Source organism: Narcine bancroftii, chromosome 1 (assembly GCF_036971445.1).
Source record: "Narcine bancroftii isolate sNarBan1 chromosome 1, sNarBan1.hap1, whole genome shotgun sequence".
NCBI lineage: Eukaryota > Metazoa > Chordata > Chondrichthyes > Torpediniformes > Narcinidae > Narcine > Narcine bancroftii.
Genome location: NC_091469.1, coordinates 12,871,621 through 12,893,630, shown reverse-complemented (window position 1 = coordinate 12,893,630; position 22,010 = coordinate 12,871,621). Strand labels below are relative to the sequence as shown.

At 41.8% G+C, this 22,010-nt stretch overlaps 1 protein-coding gene across 1 annotated transcript in view; it reads left to right on the top strand.

The window, feature by feature from the left end:
• gldc (glycine dehydrogenase (decarboxylating)) overlaps window positions 1-22,010 on the top strand; it is a 218,040-nt gene that overhangs the window by 161,485 nt on the left and 34,545 nt on the right. Inside the window, 4 exon segments of the mRNA XM_069920829.1 lie at window positions 5,560-5,635; window positions 11,790-11,915; window positions 19,624-19,773; window positions 20,664-20,776. Coding sequence (XP_069776930.1) covers window positions 5,560-5,635; window positions 11,790-11,915; window positions 19,624-19,773; window positions 20,664-20,776 — 465 coding nt within the window.

Here is a 22,010-nt window from a genome sequence, read left to right as displayed (position 1 = left end):
ATGGAATTAAGAATTTTCTTCATTGATCTAATCATTCTTTTCCACACACCTCCATAATGTGATCCTGTGGGTGGGTTAAATATCCAATTAATTACTTTCTGAAGTAATGCAACATGAATTTAATGTTGATTTCAATTTTGAATTGCTTTTTGTAACTCTAGTTGAGCTCCTGTAAAGTTAGATCCATTATCAGAATGTAATTCCTTCACTTGACCACGTCTGGCGATAAAACATTGAAGAACATTGATAAAAGAGTCTGTATTAAGCAATGATGCTACTTTAACATAAATTGCTCTCGTGTTCAAACAAGTAAAAATAGCTCCGTATCGTTTTTCAACACTTCTTCCTTCTTTTACTTGCAAAAGATCAAAATAATCAACTCCCACGTACATAAATGGGGGTTCATCAGGTGAAACTCTGTCTTGTGGCAAATCTGCCATTTGTTGTTGTCCAGGTTTAGCCTTTACATGTCGACAATTACACATTGATGAAGCACCGTATCCAATATTTCTGGCATAATTCTGATAACACATGATTACAACCAGCATGACCTGTTTTTTCATGTATATATTGAACAACCAAATCAGAAATATGAAATTCCTTAGCTAAGATAATTAGATATTTCAATTTTTCTGGCATTATTGCCTTTTCCAATCTTCCTCCTACTCTCAATACATCATTTACAAGAATAGGATTTAGCTTGTAAACATTACTTTCTTTTGTAACATTCAGATTCTTCTCCAATTTTGATATCTCATTATCAAACGTCTTTTTGTGACAAAAACGAAGTATCTCCAATTCAGCATTCGTCAACTCATCAGCTGTTAGGTAACGGCTCTTTCAAGATTTTAGATTCTCTTTCTTGATACAATTTAAAAACAGTTTTTAACCTAAGAATCCATGGTACTGTTTTTTTCAAAAGAAACCCATGAAGAATAATAACAACTGATCTTATTAGATATTTTAATAGTATTCACATTAGTGTTTTGGATTTCTGAATCCTATATTGAAAATTCCTTTAACTCTTCTGGATTTTGAGGCCATTCTTCTTGAGATTGCGAAAGAAATTGAGGACCAGACACCCAAGTGTTGGCTCTTTTCAGAAACAATTGAACTTCTGATCCTCATTAAGCAAAATCAGATGGATTATCCACAGTTTTAACATATGTCCATTGATTAGCATGCAAAACCTTCTTGATCTCATTAATTCTGTTAGTTACAAAGGGATGAAACCTCATGGTTTTGTTATTAATGTATTTAAACACTGATTTACTATCAGTCCGAAACACAGAATCTGCTAACTCCATCTGTATTTCTCTTCTTAACACACTGTCCATTTTGTTCGCCGTAGTAGCGGCTGTCAATTCCATTCGAGGTATGGTGTCCGGTTTTAATGGAGCCACTCTGGCAATTCCAAAGTCTGTAGGTTTAAATCATCTGTCGACTTCAAAATTTTCTAACATTTTAAGACTCTCGATTCAATTTATCCAATCTTGAGCGATGAAATCTGGTATAGTTTCATCCCATCCAAGTTTTCTCCCGCACAATTCTTGCAGAATTTTCTTGGCTATTAATATTCCCAAAGGATCGTATATTGAGCTTACGAACGAAAGAATACCTCTTCTTCTTAAAGGCCACCCTTTCAAAACAATTTTAAACTTGAAAACGTCAGATTGAACACACCACTGCACTCCTAGAATTCTTTCAACAGGTAGAACGTCACAATCCAATCAAAATGTTTTCTCTCCTTTCCTCTTTCTGCCTCAGGAATAACAACCAACACATCTCGACTGTTGCTAATCCATCTCGTAAGGAAGAAACCTCCTTTATTACAGATCTCTTAACTCATGATAAAGATCTAATGCTTCTTTTTCTGAAACCACTGAAGTAAGACAATCATCAACATAGAAATTATTTCTGATGATGTTTATAGTTTGAGAAATAAATTACTCTTCATTATCTTCAGCACATTTCCTGAGAGCAAAATCAGTGACAAATTTCCCTCACATAAATGAACTGTTATTCTGTATTTAATCATATCTTTACTGTAATCGCCGTTAGACCACCATAACAATCATAGAAATTCACGATCTTCTGATGGTACTTTTACTTGATGAAACATCCCTTCAATATCTTCAGCAATTACAATAGTGTAATGACTGCAGCGGCAGTGCTACGAAATGAAGAGACGTCCACATCGTACGAGGGTGACCCAAAAAACTGACTTTATTATTTGAATTCGCCATGTTGCCCCATGGGGAACGTCCACTTCCAGTGACGTATGCACTGGCTTCCGGAAGTGATGTCAGCATGTCACTACGTCACTCCTTGGCTGGTGGTGCACCTCAAAGAAGCAATGGGGTTCCCTTAGCTTGCACATTTTGTCAACCACTGGCTTCTTCTTGGTAGTGAAGGAGGGCCCTCACCATCTTTGGATGGCTGACTTGCAGCGATTCGGCCTGCTACACCACCACCCCCCACCCCCCAGAATCGCTGCCACTCCTGAGCAATTGAACTTGCAGTCTTTTGGCGGTCGCTTCTGCATCTGACCTGGGGTGCTGGCAAATCGGAGTCCAGGTGCGTGGCTTTGAGGTGGTCAACTGTGAATCTGTCTGGTCGGCTACCAAAGTCCAGTGTAAACACGACATCGTCTCTCTGTAGTACCTTGAATGGGCCTTCGTATGGGCACTGTATGGGTGTTCTTTGTTGACCTCTCCTTATGAAAAAGAAATGGTTGGACCTGGAGGGATGTGGCTGGGCGGAAAGCCATGTCGAGACGGTGGCGGTGGGGGGGGGGGGGGGGGGGGAGGGGGGCTGTTCACTTACTTGCACCCTCAACCTCTGGAGGGTGCTGGCCTATCGATGTCCCTGGGAATGATGAGTGGGAAACCGTATACCATCTCTGCGGATGAAGCTGGCAGGTCTTCCTTCGGTGTCGTGCGAATGCCTAGGAGTACCCAAGGGAGCTCATCCACCCAATTTGGACCAGGCGGCCTTCAAGTGGTGGTGGAAACGCTTGACCAGGCCATTTCCTTGGGGGTAGTAGGCCGTGGTGTGGTGTTCTTGACTGCTGCAGAATTTAGTCAGGTTGGACCAGAGTGAGGAGGTGAACTGTGCCCCTCGTGACTCCAAAGCTTGTGACCCAGGTGGATAGGAAAACCCTGGCACATGTCTCTGTGTCACACACAGGCATAGGTATTGCCTCCGACCAGCGGGTAAAACGGTCAATCGTCGTGAAGAAATACCTCATTCCCTGGCTCATGAGGAGTGGGCCGCTGATATCTACGTGGACATACTAGAACTGGCATTGTGCCAGTTCAAAAGTATGGAATGGGTGTTTCGTGTACCTTGGTGCACTGGCACTGTAAGCGGGTTCAGGCCCACAGTGTCACTTCTCGGAGGAGACCATGCCACATGAATTTGTTGGACAACAGGCAGACCGTGGACCTCATGGAGGGGTTGGATAGGCCATGGATCTGGTTGAAAACCCACCATTGCCAGGTCATGGGTAAGATAGGTCTAGGAAAACCTGTAGAAATTTAGCACAGCAGGGACGGGCTTCCTGGTGAGGGGCAGAAATCAGTGACCACCAGGCTGGTGATGGCTGTCTGGTAGGCCTGGACGTCAGTGTCCTCCGTCTGGTCCTTGGCAAGCTGGATGACGTCAAGCCCTCCTAAGGTTGCGATGATCGTGGATCTGGACAGCAGGTTAGCCCCCACGTTGGACTTGCCTGCGACTTGGTGAATGTCCGTGATATTCTCTGAGATGTAGGAGAGGTGCTGCTGTTGTCTCACCTATCATGGGTCCGAGACTTTGCCGAGTGCGTAGGTTAGCAGTTTGTGGTCTGTGTAGGCAGTGAAAACCCTTCCTTCTAGCATGTACTGGAAATCCAGAAACTGCTTGTCCTCCTTTGAAGGTTCTTGAATATCTGCAAGATATTCAGGGAAATCAATTTTAAACTGTCCTTCCCATAAATCATTAAGTTTGGCAACCGAAATTCGGCTGACATTTAAATTCAATGACTCCTGATCATTATTCATTTTTCCTCCTAATAGTCCATTAATTGTCCATCCAAACAACGTTCTCATGGTATAAAGTCTGTCATTTTGACTCCTTATTACTTCTATAGGTTCGAGAGCCTTTGGAATATCTAATCCAATTAACATCTCGATTTTAGCATCAGTCTTGGGTAAGCAAACGTCTCTTAGGTGATCCTACTGTTTGATATCATCCTGATAGGGAATATTCTCCTTATTCACAGGCATGGTCTTCTGAGTATATACACTTGGAAGAGTTCAAAATTCATTGCTATTCAATTCAGCAATCTGTAAACCTGAAACTATATTAGTTTCAATGTTCTTTTCATTATTCATCGTCTTCAACAAGATCTGTGATCTTTTACCATGAAGATTAAATTTATTCATTAATTCAACAGTACAAAATGAGGCGGTATTTCCTGGATCAAGAAATGTGAAGGTCTTCAATATGAAGCTTCTTTTTTTTAGTTTTAACCTGTACAGGAACTATTGAGAGAGCTTTGTCACCACCCCCAGTAAAACTGTTTGACTGAACTGAAGCTGAAGCATCCTCTCAGACTGCATCTTTAGTCTTGGATTCAGATTCAGCTAGAATCTTGAGCAAACAAAGAGGACCTGGAGGAAATTGAATGTTTGCTGTATGCCCTTGAGTGTTGTGCTATGATGGCTTTGTCGATGGAAAAAGCACTGAGTGTCCCTGAGCCAGGAATCCTAAAGACCATGAAGATCAAGAACAGCAGCTCTGGCTGTACCAGATAGCCTCATGAAAGATGTATATCTCACAAGTTTATTCAGTCCATTACATATTTTCAGTCTTCCTCCAATAGTCAATAGTCTCTGATTTTATCACTATGCCATTACCATTCAATCTTGATTTTCATATTCAAGTCTCAGTCACAAATGGAAGCCGTTCATTGTCTTGTTATCTCTCCATATTAATGTTAATAACTGATGTCAGTATTCCTAGTAAAAACAATTCTGGAGAAACTCAGCAGGTCAAACAGTACCCTTTATATCGCAAAGATAAAGACAGATGAAGAGCAGTGAGAAAGAATCCCACAGAACTACTTTTACTTCATCCTCGGTGTCTGCAGACTTTTATGTTTTACTTCTTGACAGCTGCAAAACTCTGTGAAATCTCTTCGAGGGATTCCTTCTCTGAAGGTAGATATTTGCAGTATAAAGGGCACTGTTTGACCTGCTGAGTTTCTCCAGCATTGTGTTTTTACTTCAACCACTGATTTTCGTGTTTTACTTGTACTGTATTCTTTGTCCTTGCATGTGGAAAAATTATACAGACTTGGTTGGCTTGATATTTTTCAGTTGTGCCTGGCTAGATTTGGGTATGGTGGTAAATGTTGCCTATAAAATAAGGAAATACTTTTAATTAATGGCGAAGAAATCTATTTCTGTGGCAAAGATTTATGTCCATGTGTGTGAGGATGGTGGAGTTGAAGGGGGTGTATTTTTTTTTGTTCATGCATCTTTCTTGTACAGTTCTACTTTGTTTTCTTTTGTACAGTGGTGCCCAGGGTGAATATGCTGGGTTGGCAGCAATCAAGGCTTACCTCAACTCAAAAGGAGAGCATCAACGAACAGTAAGTAACAAAGAGGATAACTGAATATTTTTTGGGGAGGGCGATGGGAAGGGGTTGGAGAAAGGGGAATAACACACCATACAGTGTGCATTTTCTGGCAGGAGTTGCTCTATAATAGGCAGAACCAGATTCTTGGGATTTTTTTTGCACAACCTCATGCTCTGTCCCACAGTTGATACTACGTGGGCGTGTCTTCCTCGTCCTGCTAAATAACACTGAGCACTTTGGGGTTGGGAAAAGAGCTGAGGATTTGATAGTTCTACAAAAATATTCATTCATATGGGCAAAATGTAATGAGGGAAGTTGTGAAAAGCTTGCTCAAAGATATAAGATCACCAGGAGAGAAAGAATGGGTTGGGGAGGGAGGACAGCTATCGGTGGTGGAACAATTCCAATTAGAGTTGTTTACCTGCCCAAAAATAGAAGAATGCAAGTACCTCCATGATTTTGTGAGACACCAGGAACCTTTAGAAATAGGAGAGAGAGCATCACTGGGCCTTTTGAAAACATGTTTAAGAAAACAAAATGAATGCTTTGCTCGCGTCAGAGATATTGTTAGCTGACGTGGAGGTGAAAGATCATGTGCAAATTAAAATAATTAAACCTCAAAACTTGCTTGCAACAAGCACCAATGAAACCTATGTAATCTCACGTCAAAATAAATGATAATGAGTTTATTGTCAACCACATAAATTAACTGCCGAGTTAAATAGTTGATATCCATTCCTTCACCAAGTCTGCTTCATGTTTTCTATGGTGATGCTAGATTCTTTCCTCAAATTTGTCTGAAATTTTCTGGATTTTTTTGGAGATTAAGACTATATTGTGTCTCAATACAGGGATCTTGGGGTCCAAATCCTGAACTCCTTCCCCTGCCCATTCTTCCTTTCTCCCCAGCCTTTTAATTCAAGTACGTGCCTGCTGGTTACTCATGCCTGCCTGCTATTTACTCAGGCCTGAAATGGCAATTCTTACCTCTACCTCCTCTTGGACCCTGCGAGACCTGTTGATTTCCTGCAGCACTTTGATTTTTTTAACTTGAAACATTGACCAACCATTTCTGCCTGACACCCAGCAGCTCAAAGTTTACTGAAGATTCCAGCAGCTTTTGAATTTCTCTGTTTCCAAATTATCCTACCATGTAACCATTTACGGAGCGGAAACAGGCCAAGCCATGTTTGACTCTCAGCCTGATTCCTGGATTTAATCTCCTCTCTTCCTCGATTATCAGGGTCCAAATTATTATAACCAAACAAGGCCTGATAGAAGTTGAGTTTCCATCAGATCTACTTGTACATTTTGCTCCCTTTGTAAACTTTTTTTTAAAACCCCTTTCCAGAACTTCCCAATTCCTACCCCACATCTCCACTCTATGCATTTCCTATCCTCTTAATTGCCACTCAAACTTCCATAGTATATGTATTTGCTCTTGGCTCTAAATTTGAGGAGGAGAACCATTCTTCCTGCCCCTTACTCTCCTCAGGAGAGATGCATAAGATCAATTTAGAGCATGAGAGTGTTGCAATTTATCTTTTACTAAAAACATTAGACTGGCATTCTTTTAATTTTGAAGAATGAAAATATAAGATCCTAAGGTTCAAAAAAGGTTAGAAGTTTCCAGTAATGGGAGTGTCTCAAATGATGACACAAGTGTAAAATTGAGGTCTATAGGGATTTCTTCTCACAGAATGTAATGAATCTCCACAAGGCATTCGGGAAGATCAGCTATGATCATATTGAATAGTGGGACAGACTTGAGGGTCCTAATGACCTCCTGTTCCTATTTTCAGCTGTGTTCTTGGCTGGTGTACCAACTCCACCAAAAAATTTCCCCACTCTTCCCTTTCCATGAGGAAACCGCCTCAAGATAAACAATAGTGTTAGCAGAATTTTTCAATTTAGCAAAGATGAAGCATGCTGATTGTCTAGCTGCTTTCAATAATACTTTTGTACGTAAAGTTGATCACAGTACACAAGCTTGGCTTTGTAGAATAGTGCTTCATTTCTTATAAAAGGACTGCTTCCCTCTGGAGTTTAGATTCTGCACTGCATCCAAAATAAATGCATAAACAAAATGGGGAAGCTGCAGGCATTGGCACTACTGTTCACATTTTGCATCTATGAATAGATGAGAAGCATTGGCAAATGATTAAAGTTACAGTCATACCCTAGAATAAATCCAGAAATCTTATTTAGGACAACTTGTTTACTGTAATAAATCTGAATTGTAACCCAGAGCAGCTATCAACTTTTAATGTTTGACCTGATTATCCAGATAATGAATTTGTTGATCTGATTTAACATTGACACGAACATATAATTGAAAGCCGTGAAATTATTCTTTCCATTTTACGCCTTCCTTTTCTTAAATTTGTGGATTTTGAAGTTTAACTGATGACTATTTTCTTACTCTCATTTTTTAAGGAAGTGGAAACCTCCCATTGTTTAAATTTATTTTTCTGGCATTTGAATTTTTTTGTTCATTGATTTATGTGTTTGTGTTTGTTTGAACCCAGTTATTTATTGAAAAATATGCATATTTTGACAGTTAGAGATGGGGAAATAATTCACATGGGCCAGATGCTTTCAAAATTTTTTTTATCACACCACATAACTTTGCTATAAATCAAATTGTTCAGGTACCTATTCTGTACTGCAGGCTTTGAGAAGTGGACATTCCTGTTAACCTTAAGCAATAGGAAGACTTCAGGACTGTGTGTGTATCTATAATTGCAATTGTCCTCCATTACCCTAGCCTGCCACAAGACCTGCCCCACCATTCAATTTGGTCACACTCATTTATTTCGGACTCAACACTTCTTCTGTTCCAATTCCCCAATACCCTCAATCTGAAAACTTTCCCGTTTAACCTATCTTGGAATGAGGCAAGTTTAAAGAAGGGCATTCACAGGGTCATAGAAATATAATGATTGTCAGCTTCCTCCATGTGGGGTTTCCTTTACTTTGTTTGTTTAGTGTTGCAACCTTGTGACTTTTCCAGTGCGGCAAATCTATTGAAATATAAACCTGTTTAGGTGTCCCAGGAACTTTTGTTTCCTGGACAGCCACTTACTTGTAAAAGTCTGATAACTTTTCAGGTGCAGATGAAATGTGACTTTTCAGGTATTTTTTAGACCTCTTCAAAAGTTTCCCAGCCTCCTCTATCACTGTTATCAACCCTGAGTTCATGAATAATTTATATTGTCTAGTTGAATCTGCCTGGCTTCTGCTCATTATGTAATCAGTTAACCGGAGGTAAAAGAACATTAAAAGTAATCCAGGTCACAATCTCAATCCTTTCTGCTTTGTGAAAAATAATACTGTATTCAAAGCTATGCTTTTAAAACTTTTCTTGGAGAGTGTTCAGAGAATGAATTACTAGTCAGAACTTGTTAAAATTAAGCAGTAGTTTTGCAGGACTAAATTGTTATGTGTGGTACCCATTATGAATCGGTTTCCCCTTCTCTAACATTCAAAAGTATGCAAACGTTTTTTATTTAAAACAAAAAATGCTGGAGATCTCAACAGTTCAGAAAGCAAAAGATAAAGAGATATCATATCAGCCATCGACCTTTCATCAGAACTGGAAAAAAACAATGTGGTCCAGATCACAAAGAAGGTGGGGGAGGGCAAAGGGTAAAACAAGGGAATGGCTGATGAGGTTAAATGCTTGGAGCAGTTAAGATAAGATTATATTGCTTAGTCTTTGTAATGTTGCACATTTTGTATAGTTGTGCAATGTATAGTGTGACTCTAAAGGGAAGAAGGGATGGCAGAAAATAGGCACAGCTATCAAACATAAAGAAGGAGTGTAAAACAATCTGCTGGAGAAATGTGGACAGGAACCCCTCATCAAGCCTGGAGTCTTGATGAGCGCCCAGCCACTCTTTTTCTCCCACTGATGCTGCTCAATCTGCTGAGTTCCTCCAGCGTGTCGCTTTGGGCTTTAGATTCCAATATCTGCAGTGTCTTGTGTATAGTGAAAGAATGAGTTGTCTGCATGTGGAGAGTTCGACATTGAGTCCTGCAACATCCAGTGTCCCTGGATGGAAGATTAGGTGCTTGTGTTACGTTTTGTTGTAACATTACCTTGAGAGGGATGTTGAATTAAAATGGAAGGCAATCAGAATTTATCGTCATGAGCAGTGCAAATATAGCTATAAATCTCATTAAAATAATAAATAGTGCAAGAAAATAGAATAAAGTGAGCTAGTGGCTATGTCCATACAGAAATCTGATGGCAGAGGGAAAGAAGCTTGTCCTAGTGCTGCTGGGTGTTCATCTTCAGACTCCTGATTATAGCAACGTGAAGAGGGCATGTCCTTCGTAATGGGAGTCCTTGAGGATAGAGGCTGCTTTCTTAAGACACTACCTCTTGTAGATGTCCTTGATTGAATGAAGACTGGTGCCCATGGTATCGCTGGCTGAGTTAACAACTCTGGAGTTTTTTCCTGTCCTGTTCATTAGCATCCCCATACCATATAGAATGCTCCCCATCTGTATAAACTTTCAAGAGCATTTTTTAAAATTTTTAAAAATTTTCACACTATGAACCATACTGACCAAAATACACACATTTCCCTCTTGAATATACACAGTCATTTTCTCCCCTTTTTCCCCCTCCCTTCCCTCCCTCCCTCACCCCCCTCCCCACCCACCCAACGCCCAACACCCATAATACATTGAACCCATTAAACAATGTCGTCACACAATGAAAATAAACAAGAAATTTGTGTCTTCTGCTTTTACATACATACTTTCAAAAGTCTTTGATGACATACCAAATTTCCTCAAAATTTTCACGAAACTCTTATTCACTCCTATGGGTTGAATGCAAGTTGCTCACTTGAGTTTGATAACTGATGTGTTAATGCTCAAAACTAGCACTTTAGCATTTGTTCTCTAAATGCTACATATTGAATAAATCCCTCACCAATGGACTGTGTGCTGATGGTTCAGAGGTCTATTGTTTAAGTCTGCTCGTGTAACTATGTTTTGTTCAGACATTCATTTTGATTATATTGTCTCACCCACATAAAACTGCCATGCTGAATTATAGTTCTGTCAAGGTCTGTGAGTGTTCTTTGCCAAGTGGTCTTCGGCTCCTAGAACGCTTCCACCAGCGTTGTCTCCGCTCCATCCTCAACATCCATTGGAGCGCTCACACCCCTAACGTCGAGGTACTCGAGATGGCAGAGGTCGACAGCATCGAGTCCACGCTGCTGAAGATCCAGCTGCGCTGGATGGGTCACGTCTCCAGAATGGAGGACCATCGCCTTCCCAAGATCGTATTATATGGCGAGCTCTCCACTGGCCACCGTGACAGAGGTGCACCAAAGAAAAGGTACAAGGACTGCCTAAAGAAATCTCTTGGTGCCTGCCACATTGACCACCGCCAGTGGGCTGATAACGCCTCAAACCGTGCATCTTGGCGCCTCACAGTTTGGCGGGCAGCAGCCTCCTTTGAAGAAGACCGCAGAGCCCACCTCACTGACAAAAGGCAAAGGAGGAAAAACCCAACACCCAACCCCAACCAACCAATTTTCCCTTGCAACCGCTGCAATCGTGTCTGCCTGTCCCGCATCGGACTGGTCAGCCACAAACGAGCCTGCAGCTGACGTGGACTTTTTACCCCCTCCATAAATCTTCGTCCGCGAAGCCAAGCCAAAGAAGAATTAGTTGTGGGCGATGTTGGATTAATTCCAGATTGAACTAATATCTGAGATGCTTCCGTTAAATGCTAAATCAAGATGAATATTTGAAGCCACAAGTGATTGTGGAGCAAGGTTTCAATCTGAACGGGGTTTCTTTTACTGACACTTTGTTCATTTTTATTTACTCTGATGTTAGATTAAATGTTGAGGATTTTCTTTGCTTTCAGTTAACTTACTAATATAATATGGTGAGAGCCTAAAATATTATGGTTTAATGGAAACTCATGTACTTATAACTGTTTCTTCTGATGACTGGAAAGTTTGTTGCTCTTTTACACCAGTTATTGCAGATTCATGCTTTGCACACATTAATCGTTGAATACTGGCCCTGATCCAGAAGGCCAGGCCTTTTTCTCAAGTTCATCAAGGAAGCTTTGGAGTAGGAGTTGTAGTCCATTTGGACTTTGACCACTGAACTCTCTCTCTCTTCCTCTGTCTAGGTCTGCCTTATTCCCAAGTCAGCTCATGGCACCAATCCAGCAAGTGCGCAGATGGCAGGAATGAAAATTCAACCAGTTGAGGTGGACAAGAATGGAAACATAGATGTGGCACATTTAAAGGCAATGGTATGTGAAATAACAACACACCAAGAGAGTAACTGTGATGATGTCCACACTGAATTTTTCACAAACCTTTCACACCAACCTTCATTGAAATTGAAAATAAAAATCACAGGTGAAGGCATTCTGAAATAAAGATGAACTGTGGATTTCTTTCGGGTTGCTGGTAACTCCTGTTGCAAATTATGTTGGGAAGAAGTTATTGGATGGAGAATGGAGCTGAGTGGGGAAATGGATCAGCTCATGATTGAGTGGTGGTGCAGACTTGATGGGCTATTTCTGCTCCACCGTCTTATGGTCTTGAGGTCTCAGTTGGAAAGTGTGCAGAAAAGGTTCTCAAGAATGTTGCAGGGACTGGTATGCTTAAATTATAAGGTACAGCTGGATCAGCTGGGAGTTTCCTTGGAGCATCAGAGTTTCAGGGGGAAATCTTGTCGATCATGCTGGGTATAGAAAAGGTCAGCCTTTTTTTCTCCCCAGGATAGGGAGAAACTAGATCTAAAACTAAAACCAGAACTAGGCTGGGATATAGCTTCTTCCCGCAGGCTGTGAGATATACGAATAGAACCCTGTAACCCTGGGTCTCTTGTAAGTAAAACAAGTAAAAATTATTCTGAAATATCTGTACTGTATTATATATATATTATATATGTATTTCTGTGATTATTATGTGATGTGCATGCACAATGGTCCAGAGAAACCCTGTTTGGTCTGGTTGTACGGTACATGTGATCAAATGATAATGAACTTGAACTAGAGGACAGTGATTTTAAGGTGAGAGGAAAATTTAAAAGCAGCCAAAGTGACACCTTTTTTCCCCACAGACGGTGGTGGGTATATGGAATGAGCTGACAGAGGAAGTGATAGAAATGAGTACCTTTGTAACATGAAGAGACATTTGAACAGGTACAAGGATAGTGAAGGTTCAGAGGGATATGGGCTGATCATAAAGAAGTAGGACTAGCTTGAGTAGACAGCTTGGGCAGCATGGGTATTGGGCTGAAGGGCCTGTAAAGCTCTAACTGTGACTCCAAACTGGCTCAATCAAATTTGCAATGGCAGTTGTGTGGTATTTTAATAAAAGGTGCTGTTAATGCAAATTTTTTATTTGTTAACAGCACCAGTCATCAGTGGTAGCAGGTTAGTGACTTACTATTGTATCCAGCATCATCTCTGAACTCATCACTTCCAATCACCTCCCTGGCATGGCCTCCTATCTTATGGTTTCCCAACCTCACACTGCCCATTTCTATCTCCTAGCCAAGATCTACAAACCGAATTGTCCCAGAAGACCCACTGTATTCGCATGCTCTTGCCCCACCAAATTGGTCTCTGCTTACCTTGCCTTTGGCCTAGTCCTTCCCCACCTACACCCAGGATACCACATGCCCTCCATCTCTTCAACAATTTCCAGTTCCCTGAACTCGATCGCCTCATGTTTACCATGGACGTCCAATCCCTACACACCTCCATCCCCCATACCGAAGGCCTCAAAGCCCTTTGTTTCTTTCTGGATTCATAGTCCTAAGCAGTTTCCCCCTCCACCATTACCCTCCTCTGGCTGGCAGAACTTGTCTTCACCCTCAATAATTTCTCCTTTGACTTATCCCACTTTCTCCATGTTAAAGTAGTAGCCATGGGTACCTGCATGGGCCCCAGTTATACCTGTTTGTTTTTTTGTTGTTGGCCTAAACAGGGAAGCCACCTTAACTCTTCCACTGTTACATTGACAACTATTTTGGTGCTGCCTCGTGTACCCATGATGAGCTCGTTGACTTCATCTAATTTGCTGCCAACTTCCACCCTGACCTCAAATTCATATGGTCCATCTCTAGTAACCCACTCCCTTTCCTCAATCTTTCTGCCTCCATCTCAGGAGGCAAACTTTCGACAGACATTTCTATAAATCCATCAACTCCCACAGCTACCTCGACTACATCTCTTCCCACTCTGTCCCATGTAAGGATTCCATTCCATTCTCTCAATTCCTCTATCTCCGTAACATCTGCACCCAGGATGAGAACTTTCATGCCAGATCATCAGAGTTGTCTTCCTTTTTCAAACAATGTGTCTTTCTCTCTACTACCATCAACTCAGCACTCACCTGCATATCCTCCAACCCCTGCACATCTGCCCTGACCCCCTCTGCCCCCACAAGCCAGGATTTCTCTTGTCCTCACCTACCACCCCACCAGCCTCTGCATCCAACACATCCTCCTGTTACTATATGATCTCACCACTAGACTCATATAACCCTCTCCTCCCCTCTCTGCCTTCCGCAGAGACTGCACCCTCCATGAATCCCTTGACCACTCCTCCTTCCCCACCAGTCGTCTGCTTGGAGATGCGCCACTTGTGCCCACACCTCTTCCCTTAGCTCCATGTGGGGCCCCAAACAGTCCTTCTAAGTGAAGCAATATTTCCCTTGTGAATCTACAGGGGTCATCTACTGCATCCGTTCCTGCCGTTGTGGTCTCCTTTACATTGGAGAGACTGGGCACAGACTGGGAGATCGCTTTGTTGAGCACCTCAGCTCTGTCTGCCGTAATAGCATAAATCTCCCAGTGGCTACCCACTTCATTTCCCTGTCCTATTCACTGGCTGACATGTCATAATCAGGATTTGTTGAGATGAACAAGTCATGAAATTTAGTGTTTTGTGGCAGCATCATAATGCAAACATACATATTATAACCATCTTACAACATTATTTATAAAACATAATGAATTAATACTACAATTATAGGGCATGAAAAGTAAGGCCTTGTTTTTGGTTCATTGATTATTCAGGAATCTGATGGCAGAAGGGAAGAAGCTGTCCTTGTGCCACTGAGTGCTCATCTTTAGGCTCCTGTACCTTTTCCCCAGTGGAGGCATAGTGAAGAGGGCATGGCCTGGGTGGTGGGGCTCTTTGAGGATAGAGGCTACTTTTTTAAGACACCGCCTCATGTAGGTGTCCTCAATGGAGTGAAGTCTAGTGTCTGTGATGTCACAGGCTGAGTTATTTATTCTTATCCTGACGTTGGCGCCTCCATACCAAACAGTGATGCAACCAGCCAGAAGTTGTAGAAGTTCACGAGAGTCTTCAATGACATACTGAACCTCCTCAAACACCTCACAAAGTATAGCAGCTGGCAAGTCTTTGTGATTGCATTAATGCGGGGGCTCCAAGACAGAACTTCGGAGTTGTTGACACCCAGGAATTTGAAGTTCTTGATCTTCGCCATTACTGAGCCCTCTGAGGTCTGGGTCATGTTCTCCTGAAGTCCACAAACATCTCCTTGATTTTGCTGATGTTGACCGCAAGATTGTTGACGTTACACCATTCAACGAGCTGATCTGTCTCCCTCCTGTAAACTTCCTCATTGCCATTTGTGATTCCGCCGACAACTGTGGTGTCAACGGCAAACTTGTAGTTGGCACTGGAATTGTGCCTGGCCACATAGACATGGGTGTATAATGAGTAGAGCAGTGGGCTAAGCACTTGGGGTGTGCCTGTATTGATGTCTGCCTATGGTCTCATGCTGCCAGACTGGGACCACCCATAAGAAGCAACAACACCTCATCTTCTGGCTGGGCACCCTCCAACTGGATGGCATTAATAATTGACTTCTCTAGCATTCGTTAAACACTTCCCCCACCCCAACTTTTTCCTCTACTGCCTTTCCCCAGCTCTGTCTCTCTCCCTTTTCCCTGTCTTGTTTCATTCAGACATAATCATTTCTCACCTCTGCCATTATCATATCAAATTAACATCTTTTGTTTTCCTGTTTTTTTGCTCATTCTGCTTATTCATTGAAGAAGGGCTCAGTTCCAAAATGTCGGCAGTGTATTTTTGTCTCCCTAAGGACACTGAAAGATCGACTGAGTTCTTTCAGCATTTTGGTGTGTTTTTACTCCAATCACAGTGTCTGTATACGCTTGTGTTTCATTCAAGTGAATCAGCGTATCTCCTTTCCAAAAGTGCTGCCACTCATAACACTGCTGTCACCAGCGTAAAGATTCGTGAGGGTCAGAGGTAGGCTAAATTAAACTTCATGGAAAGGTATGGGTTCCAGGAAACAAATAGAAAGCATAAAATCAGTTTTAAATAGAAATATAGGTAAAATGATGCCCAGCCATGGAAAACGAATGCACAGGAATTTTGTTTAATTTTTTGTTCAACATGTTGAGGTTGCACTGTCATCTCTCTGCTGTGTGCTCACTAAAAGAGAAATGGGACCTCAGGAAATGGTCTGGGGCCAACCACAAGGGAAACACTCCTGGAGTAAAGGTAGTGTTGTTTTGTTGCAAGTTCCCTGTTTTCTAACCGGAACTCTGATTTTCAATCTCGGGCAAGCCTTGAGTTCTCTGAACGCCACTAGCAGTATCTTAACATGGCTGGTCCAGGCAGTGGTTTGCCCTCCTATTATCAGAATTTTACTGGTTTATTGCAGCCTCAAAGATCACCACCCAGTCCATGCCCTCTTCACTCTGCTACCTTCGGGATAAAGGTACAGAAGCCTAAAAATGAGCACTCACCAGCACAAGGACAGCTTCTTCCCTGCTGCCATCGGATTCCTGAATGATCAATGAACCAAAGACACTGCCTTATTTTTCATACACTTTTATTGTTATTATTATTTTATTTTTTACAGCAATGTCGTAAGATGGTTGTAATATGTATGTTTGCACTCCGATGCTGTTGCAAAACACTGAATTTTGACTTGTACATGACAATAAATCCTGACTCTGATTCTGAACTGTCTTGGATTTCAAAGGCATTCTCATTACAATGCACTTGGAGACTAAAAGAGTGTGAGCCGAATGGAATGACCGAAGCATCACCCACAGAAATGATTGCAAAAGACCTTTGCACCCATCAGTGTTTGATTTCACTTTGCACCTTCAATGTATTCCCTCTTTGTGTTCATTAAAAACAACTTAAATATCTGTTTGCCTTGACTGGAATCTCTAGTTTTATCAAGACTTAGGGAAAACTGTAGTGTTGTCCTCCTCAACTCCCAAATTCTTCACATTCTGACATTCAGGGATATTCATAACTTAAGCCTGCTGAAAATTTTGCAAATGAAGTGCCTGTACAGACAAATTGAGCAGTAATTGCCCTGTGAATACATGGGAATTTTTTTTTTAAATGGTGGCTTTTCGAATGCACAATGATCTCTGCTGTGGTAGGTTTTTCGTTACTATGCATTTGTATATTCTTCAGGATGTGGACACTTTTGGGAAATTTGGTATTCATCCCTAAATTGTTCTTGATTAGAGTGCCTTCCAGAGGTGTGTCGAGGGCATTTGGGAGTCAACGGTGACTCTGAGGTCATTGATTTGTCAACAGGCAGCAAACTTGCTGGAGAGGAAATTAGCAATAGATTGGAGATATTGCTTGAACAATATCAAACAACCAATTAAGGCTATTAGCAAAATAACATTTTCATTTGACGTCAACCAACCAATGATTTGAAATCTCCGTAATATCTTGCCATGATGACATTTTGAACTTCAGCTCTGCAATGTGTGAACCAGTGCACTATGTTGCTACGTCTGTTCATATCATTATAGTGCCTCAAGAATATTTATCTGCAGGAACTGGATGAAAATCAGAGATTAGATTTACCACTTGCCAAGAATCTGGGTCCCTGTCTGTCCTCCTCTTTCTTGAAGCACCTTGTTGAACCCCTCATTAAGTCTTGTCTCATCCTTCCCAATCTGGAAGAAGGCTTTGACACATTCACACATCCATTAACTTTTTTTTTCATCCTTCTTCTCTTGTACAGTGAACTGTCCTTCCCTCGTTCCATCTCCACCTTCTCAGTTGCAGTGGGGGAATCGCCCACAATGACTTCTATACTCGGCTCCTACCTGTTTCTCATCTATGTATGTCTCTTCTTTGGCTTGGCTTCGCGGATGAAGATTTATGGAGGGGTAATGTCCACGTCAACTGCAGGCTCGTTTGTGGCTGACATGTCCGATGCGGGACAGGCAGACACCGTTGCAGCGGTTGCAAGGGAAAATTGGTGGGTTGGGGTTGGGTGTTGGGTTTTTCCTCCTTTGTCTTTTGTCAGTGAGGTGAGCTCTGCGGTCTTCTTCAAAGGAGGTTGCTGCCCGCCGAACTGTGAGGCGCCAAGATGCACGGTTGGAGGCGATATCAGCCCACTGGCGGTGGTCAATGGGGCAGGCACCAAGAGATTTCTTTGGGGCAGGCACCAAGAGATTTCTTTGGTCAGTCCTTGTACCTCTTCTTTGGTGCACCTCTGTCTCGGTGGCCAGTGGAGAGCTCGCCATATAACACGATCTTGGGAAGGCGATGGTCCTCCATTCTGGAGACGTGACCTACCCAGCAGCACAGAAACCTTTTAGATTCCATTCTACCTCAACTCCAGATTATTATTTCCTCTAATTTGTCAAGCTTCACACCAAAGCAGAAGTTTTTTTTTCCCTGATGAATTTTTAAAAATTTAGACACAGAGCATTGTAACAGGCCATTTCAGCCCACCAGTCCGTGCCACCCCATTTACACCCAATTAACCTCCACCCCCAATAAATTTTTGAATGGTGGAAGGAAACTGGAGCCCCTGGGGAAATACCCATGGAGACATGGGGAGAAAGTACAAATTCCTTACAGACAGCTCAGGATTCGAACCCCAGTCCTGATCTTTGGCTCTGTAAAGGCATTGCGCTAACCCCTACGCCAACTGTGCTGCCCCAAATATTGAAAAGACTTTTGATCTCTGCCTGAAATATCCTCCAACTCCATCCTCCGCATTGTCAATAGTCTGAGATCATAACCGTGTTGACTTATTTCTGAGCTTGTGTACTCTGCATCACTTCCATCTCAACAATACCTCTGGCTCCACAATTGATTTGGCTCATTTGCTATGTAAACCTCCATTGAGGCTTAGCAATTCTTTGTTGCCACCTTTAATGAATATGAAAGAGCTCTGCCACTGCTCTCCCTGTTCACATGATAAGGCATTCATCTGTTCACTCCTCTACCTCTTCACATCTCCAACCATTAACCTATCCACTCTCTATGTCACCAGCCACTCACCTGTTCACTCCTCTCCCTCTTCACACCACAAACCATTCACCTATTCAATCCTCTCCCTCTTCACATCACCGGGTATTCACCTCTTCACTCCTCACCCTCCTCGTCACCAGACATTCACCTGTCCACACCTCTCCCTATCACGCCATGAGCCATTCACCCAGTCCAGCAAACCCTTGACTTTTAAAATGCACACTTTTTTCCCTGAACCGCTCCATGACTTTGCCTCTGTCGACTCCTGCAGCATTTAATCCACCTGTGCTCCTCCAAATCTGCTCCGTTGTCAGGGTCCTGCTTTCTCGCACTCTACTCTTTTTGGCCATACTTCAAAGGCTTTAAAAGCTCATTTCCATATTTCCACATTTCCATCCCTCAAACTTCCTGGCTTTTAAAGTCACTTCTATGGAAAAGAAAAATAAATTGATTTGTGACTAAGCTTTTGGTCATGTTCCACTCTCTCTCCTTGAAATGAATTAGGATACTTTGACAACAACATAGAAATGTATGCCGTTGGGTTTGAGACTTCACTCACTTCCTCCAAAAGTAACATTTAGGTAGAGTGGCTTAAAGTGGGTGAGAAAATAAATCATGTAAAGGTTTGAATCTACTTAATTCTCTGTATTTTTTGTATGCAAAGTAATGGAAAGATCTTTTGTTTTTTGTGCTGAAGGTTGACAAGTACAAAGATAACCTGGCTGCCATAATGATCACCTACCCATCCACGTACGGAGTGTTTGAGGAGAACATCAGTGATGTGTGTAGCCTAATTCATGATCATGGGGGTCAGGTTTACCTGGATGGGGCAAACATGAATGCACAGGTGAGTATCTTGCTTCAATGCCACCGAATCAGTTGAACATTCTGATTAACTTTGGGGGCAACTCTGCAAAACAGCGGGTGGAGAAAATTGGAGTCAGGTGTTTAAGAGTGCACCTTCTTTAGTGTGTAGAAGTTGCTACATCAGATGGCGCATTATTTTCTATGCTATTACTCCTGATTGCACATCGACTGCATGTTGGGACAAAGAGTACATCTTGTGGCTGGATTTGAGATTTTCAACACTGGAAACACAGAAGTGGAAAATCACCTACTAAAGTAGTTATTTTTTTCCCTTTGTACCCCCATCTAAACTCCGTCTAAACTAGCAAGGCACCTTGATCAATTAGACTGCTTCCCTTTAGATAGTGCAATCTGCAGTCATGAATATTAGCTATTAAATTCAGGTCTTCACCACAGACACCCCTCTTCTGATTGGTCTGGGAGACTTGATCTTTCTGCCCCTCGGAAATCCTTATAAATTATGCACGTCACAGGAAAATCATTATTCTATTTGTGCATAACGTCGTAGAATTTAATATATGTCGGGAAATAACGGATTGGAATCCTGCACAGAAGATGGAGTATTTGGCATCATGCACTGCACTTTTTGTACTAAACCAGTGTTGAATCTCAGGTTGTTGATATATTAGCTATGCAATATCGTCAAGGAGATCTCTTGGAGGGGTGTTGTTCTTTCAAATTACCTTAAACTTGGGATGTCTACCCCAACATCCCATTTTTAAATTGAAAATGACATCAAAGAGCCTAAGAGCAATGATCCACTGATGAGATTTACCTTTATTTACCTGTCTTACCACTTGCAGTAAGGATATTGTTTTTGAGAGCTCTTAATATTCAGGTACCGTTTCCTCTAATGGTGCAATCTTTCAGGTGGGCCTCTGTCGTCCTGGTGACTATGGATCTGATGTGTCTCACTTAAACCTGCATAAAACTTTCTGTATTCCTCACGGAGGCGGTGGACCGGGCATGGGACCAATCGGAGTGTAGGTTTAAACCATCTTACATACAGTTATGACCTTTTATTACAACCTCATTAGGTTTAAATTGAAGACTGTCATGACTCTTTATGAAACATAATGAATAAGCTAATGTGCTCTTAATGTTTTATGTTAACTCTGTTGACCGTTTAACTTGATGGAAAAAAAAAGATAGAACTTGGTTATAAGATTGGTGTTACGAGTTATAATTTTGACCTTCATCCAAAACAAAAAAGGCTCTGTTTACTCAAGCTTCAGTTTTCAAATGACCATGCCAAAACACCAACAGTTTTATACTATGGTTGTTTGGAAATGGAGGAGAAAGTTGAGGAGAGAGCGGACTAAAGTATAGATTCTTAAAATTGATTTTTATTACATTCATCAGCTGCTCACTGAGAGGAGGAAGATCAACTTCTCTATCAAACCTAAGCTTGTGTCATGGGGGAGGATTCCTGATTTGGGGTATAATGTCTCCATTCCAGCTCCTTTTGTTCTTTGCTGTTGATCTGTAGCAGTTGAAGCTTCCAGTTCCACAGAGGGGAAAACTGATTGCCCTTGATTATGCCTCCGTTACTCCTGAACCCAACACTTTTGACAAAAGCAGTTCTTTCATTTGATGTCCATCATTATGGGTTTCAAACAAAATCACTGGCAAACTCTGCTCTACCAGAGTATTCACCTGATGATGCATCATCAGGGACTGCTTGTTGCAGGGGTGTGTTGACTATTTACAGTTAAATCCATTTCCATATAATCATACAGAGTGGAAACAAGCCCATCTTGCCCACGGCACTCAAAATGTCCCACCCTCACTAGCCCCACATGCCTGCATATCCCACATATGCCTGTAAACCCATCATTTCTATACGTCCATCCAATATTTTCTTATTACAGCACCTGCCTCAACCACTTCCGGCAGCCCATTCTGTACATCCACCATCCTCTGTGTAAAAAAATGTTATCCCTCAGGTTCTTATTAAATCTATGTCCTGTGTTACTGATTTCCCCTGCTCTGGGCAAAAGACTCCACATAGGTTTTAACCTTGTTGAAGACATAACAAGAAATTGCCTTGTATTATTTGGATAAGTTATTCAGTCCACTGAAATGGCAAATGTGCTGTGATGAAAGCTGAAAGATGTCTGATATCTGTGAAGGATAAAGCGGACAAAATATTAAGTCATCTGACTCCTCAACAGCAAACTAAATCAGGGACCCATTTAAGGACTCTTACTTGTGCAC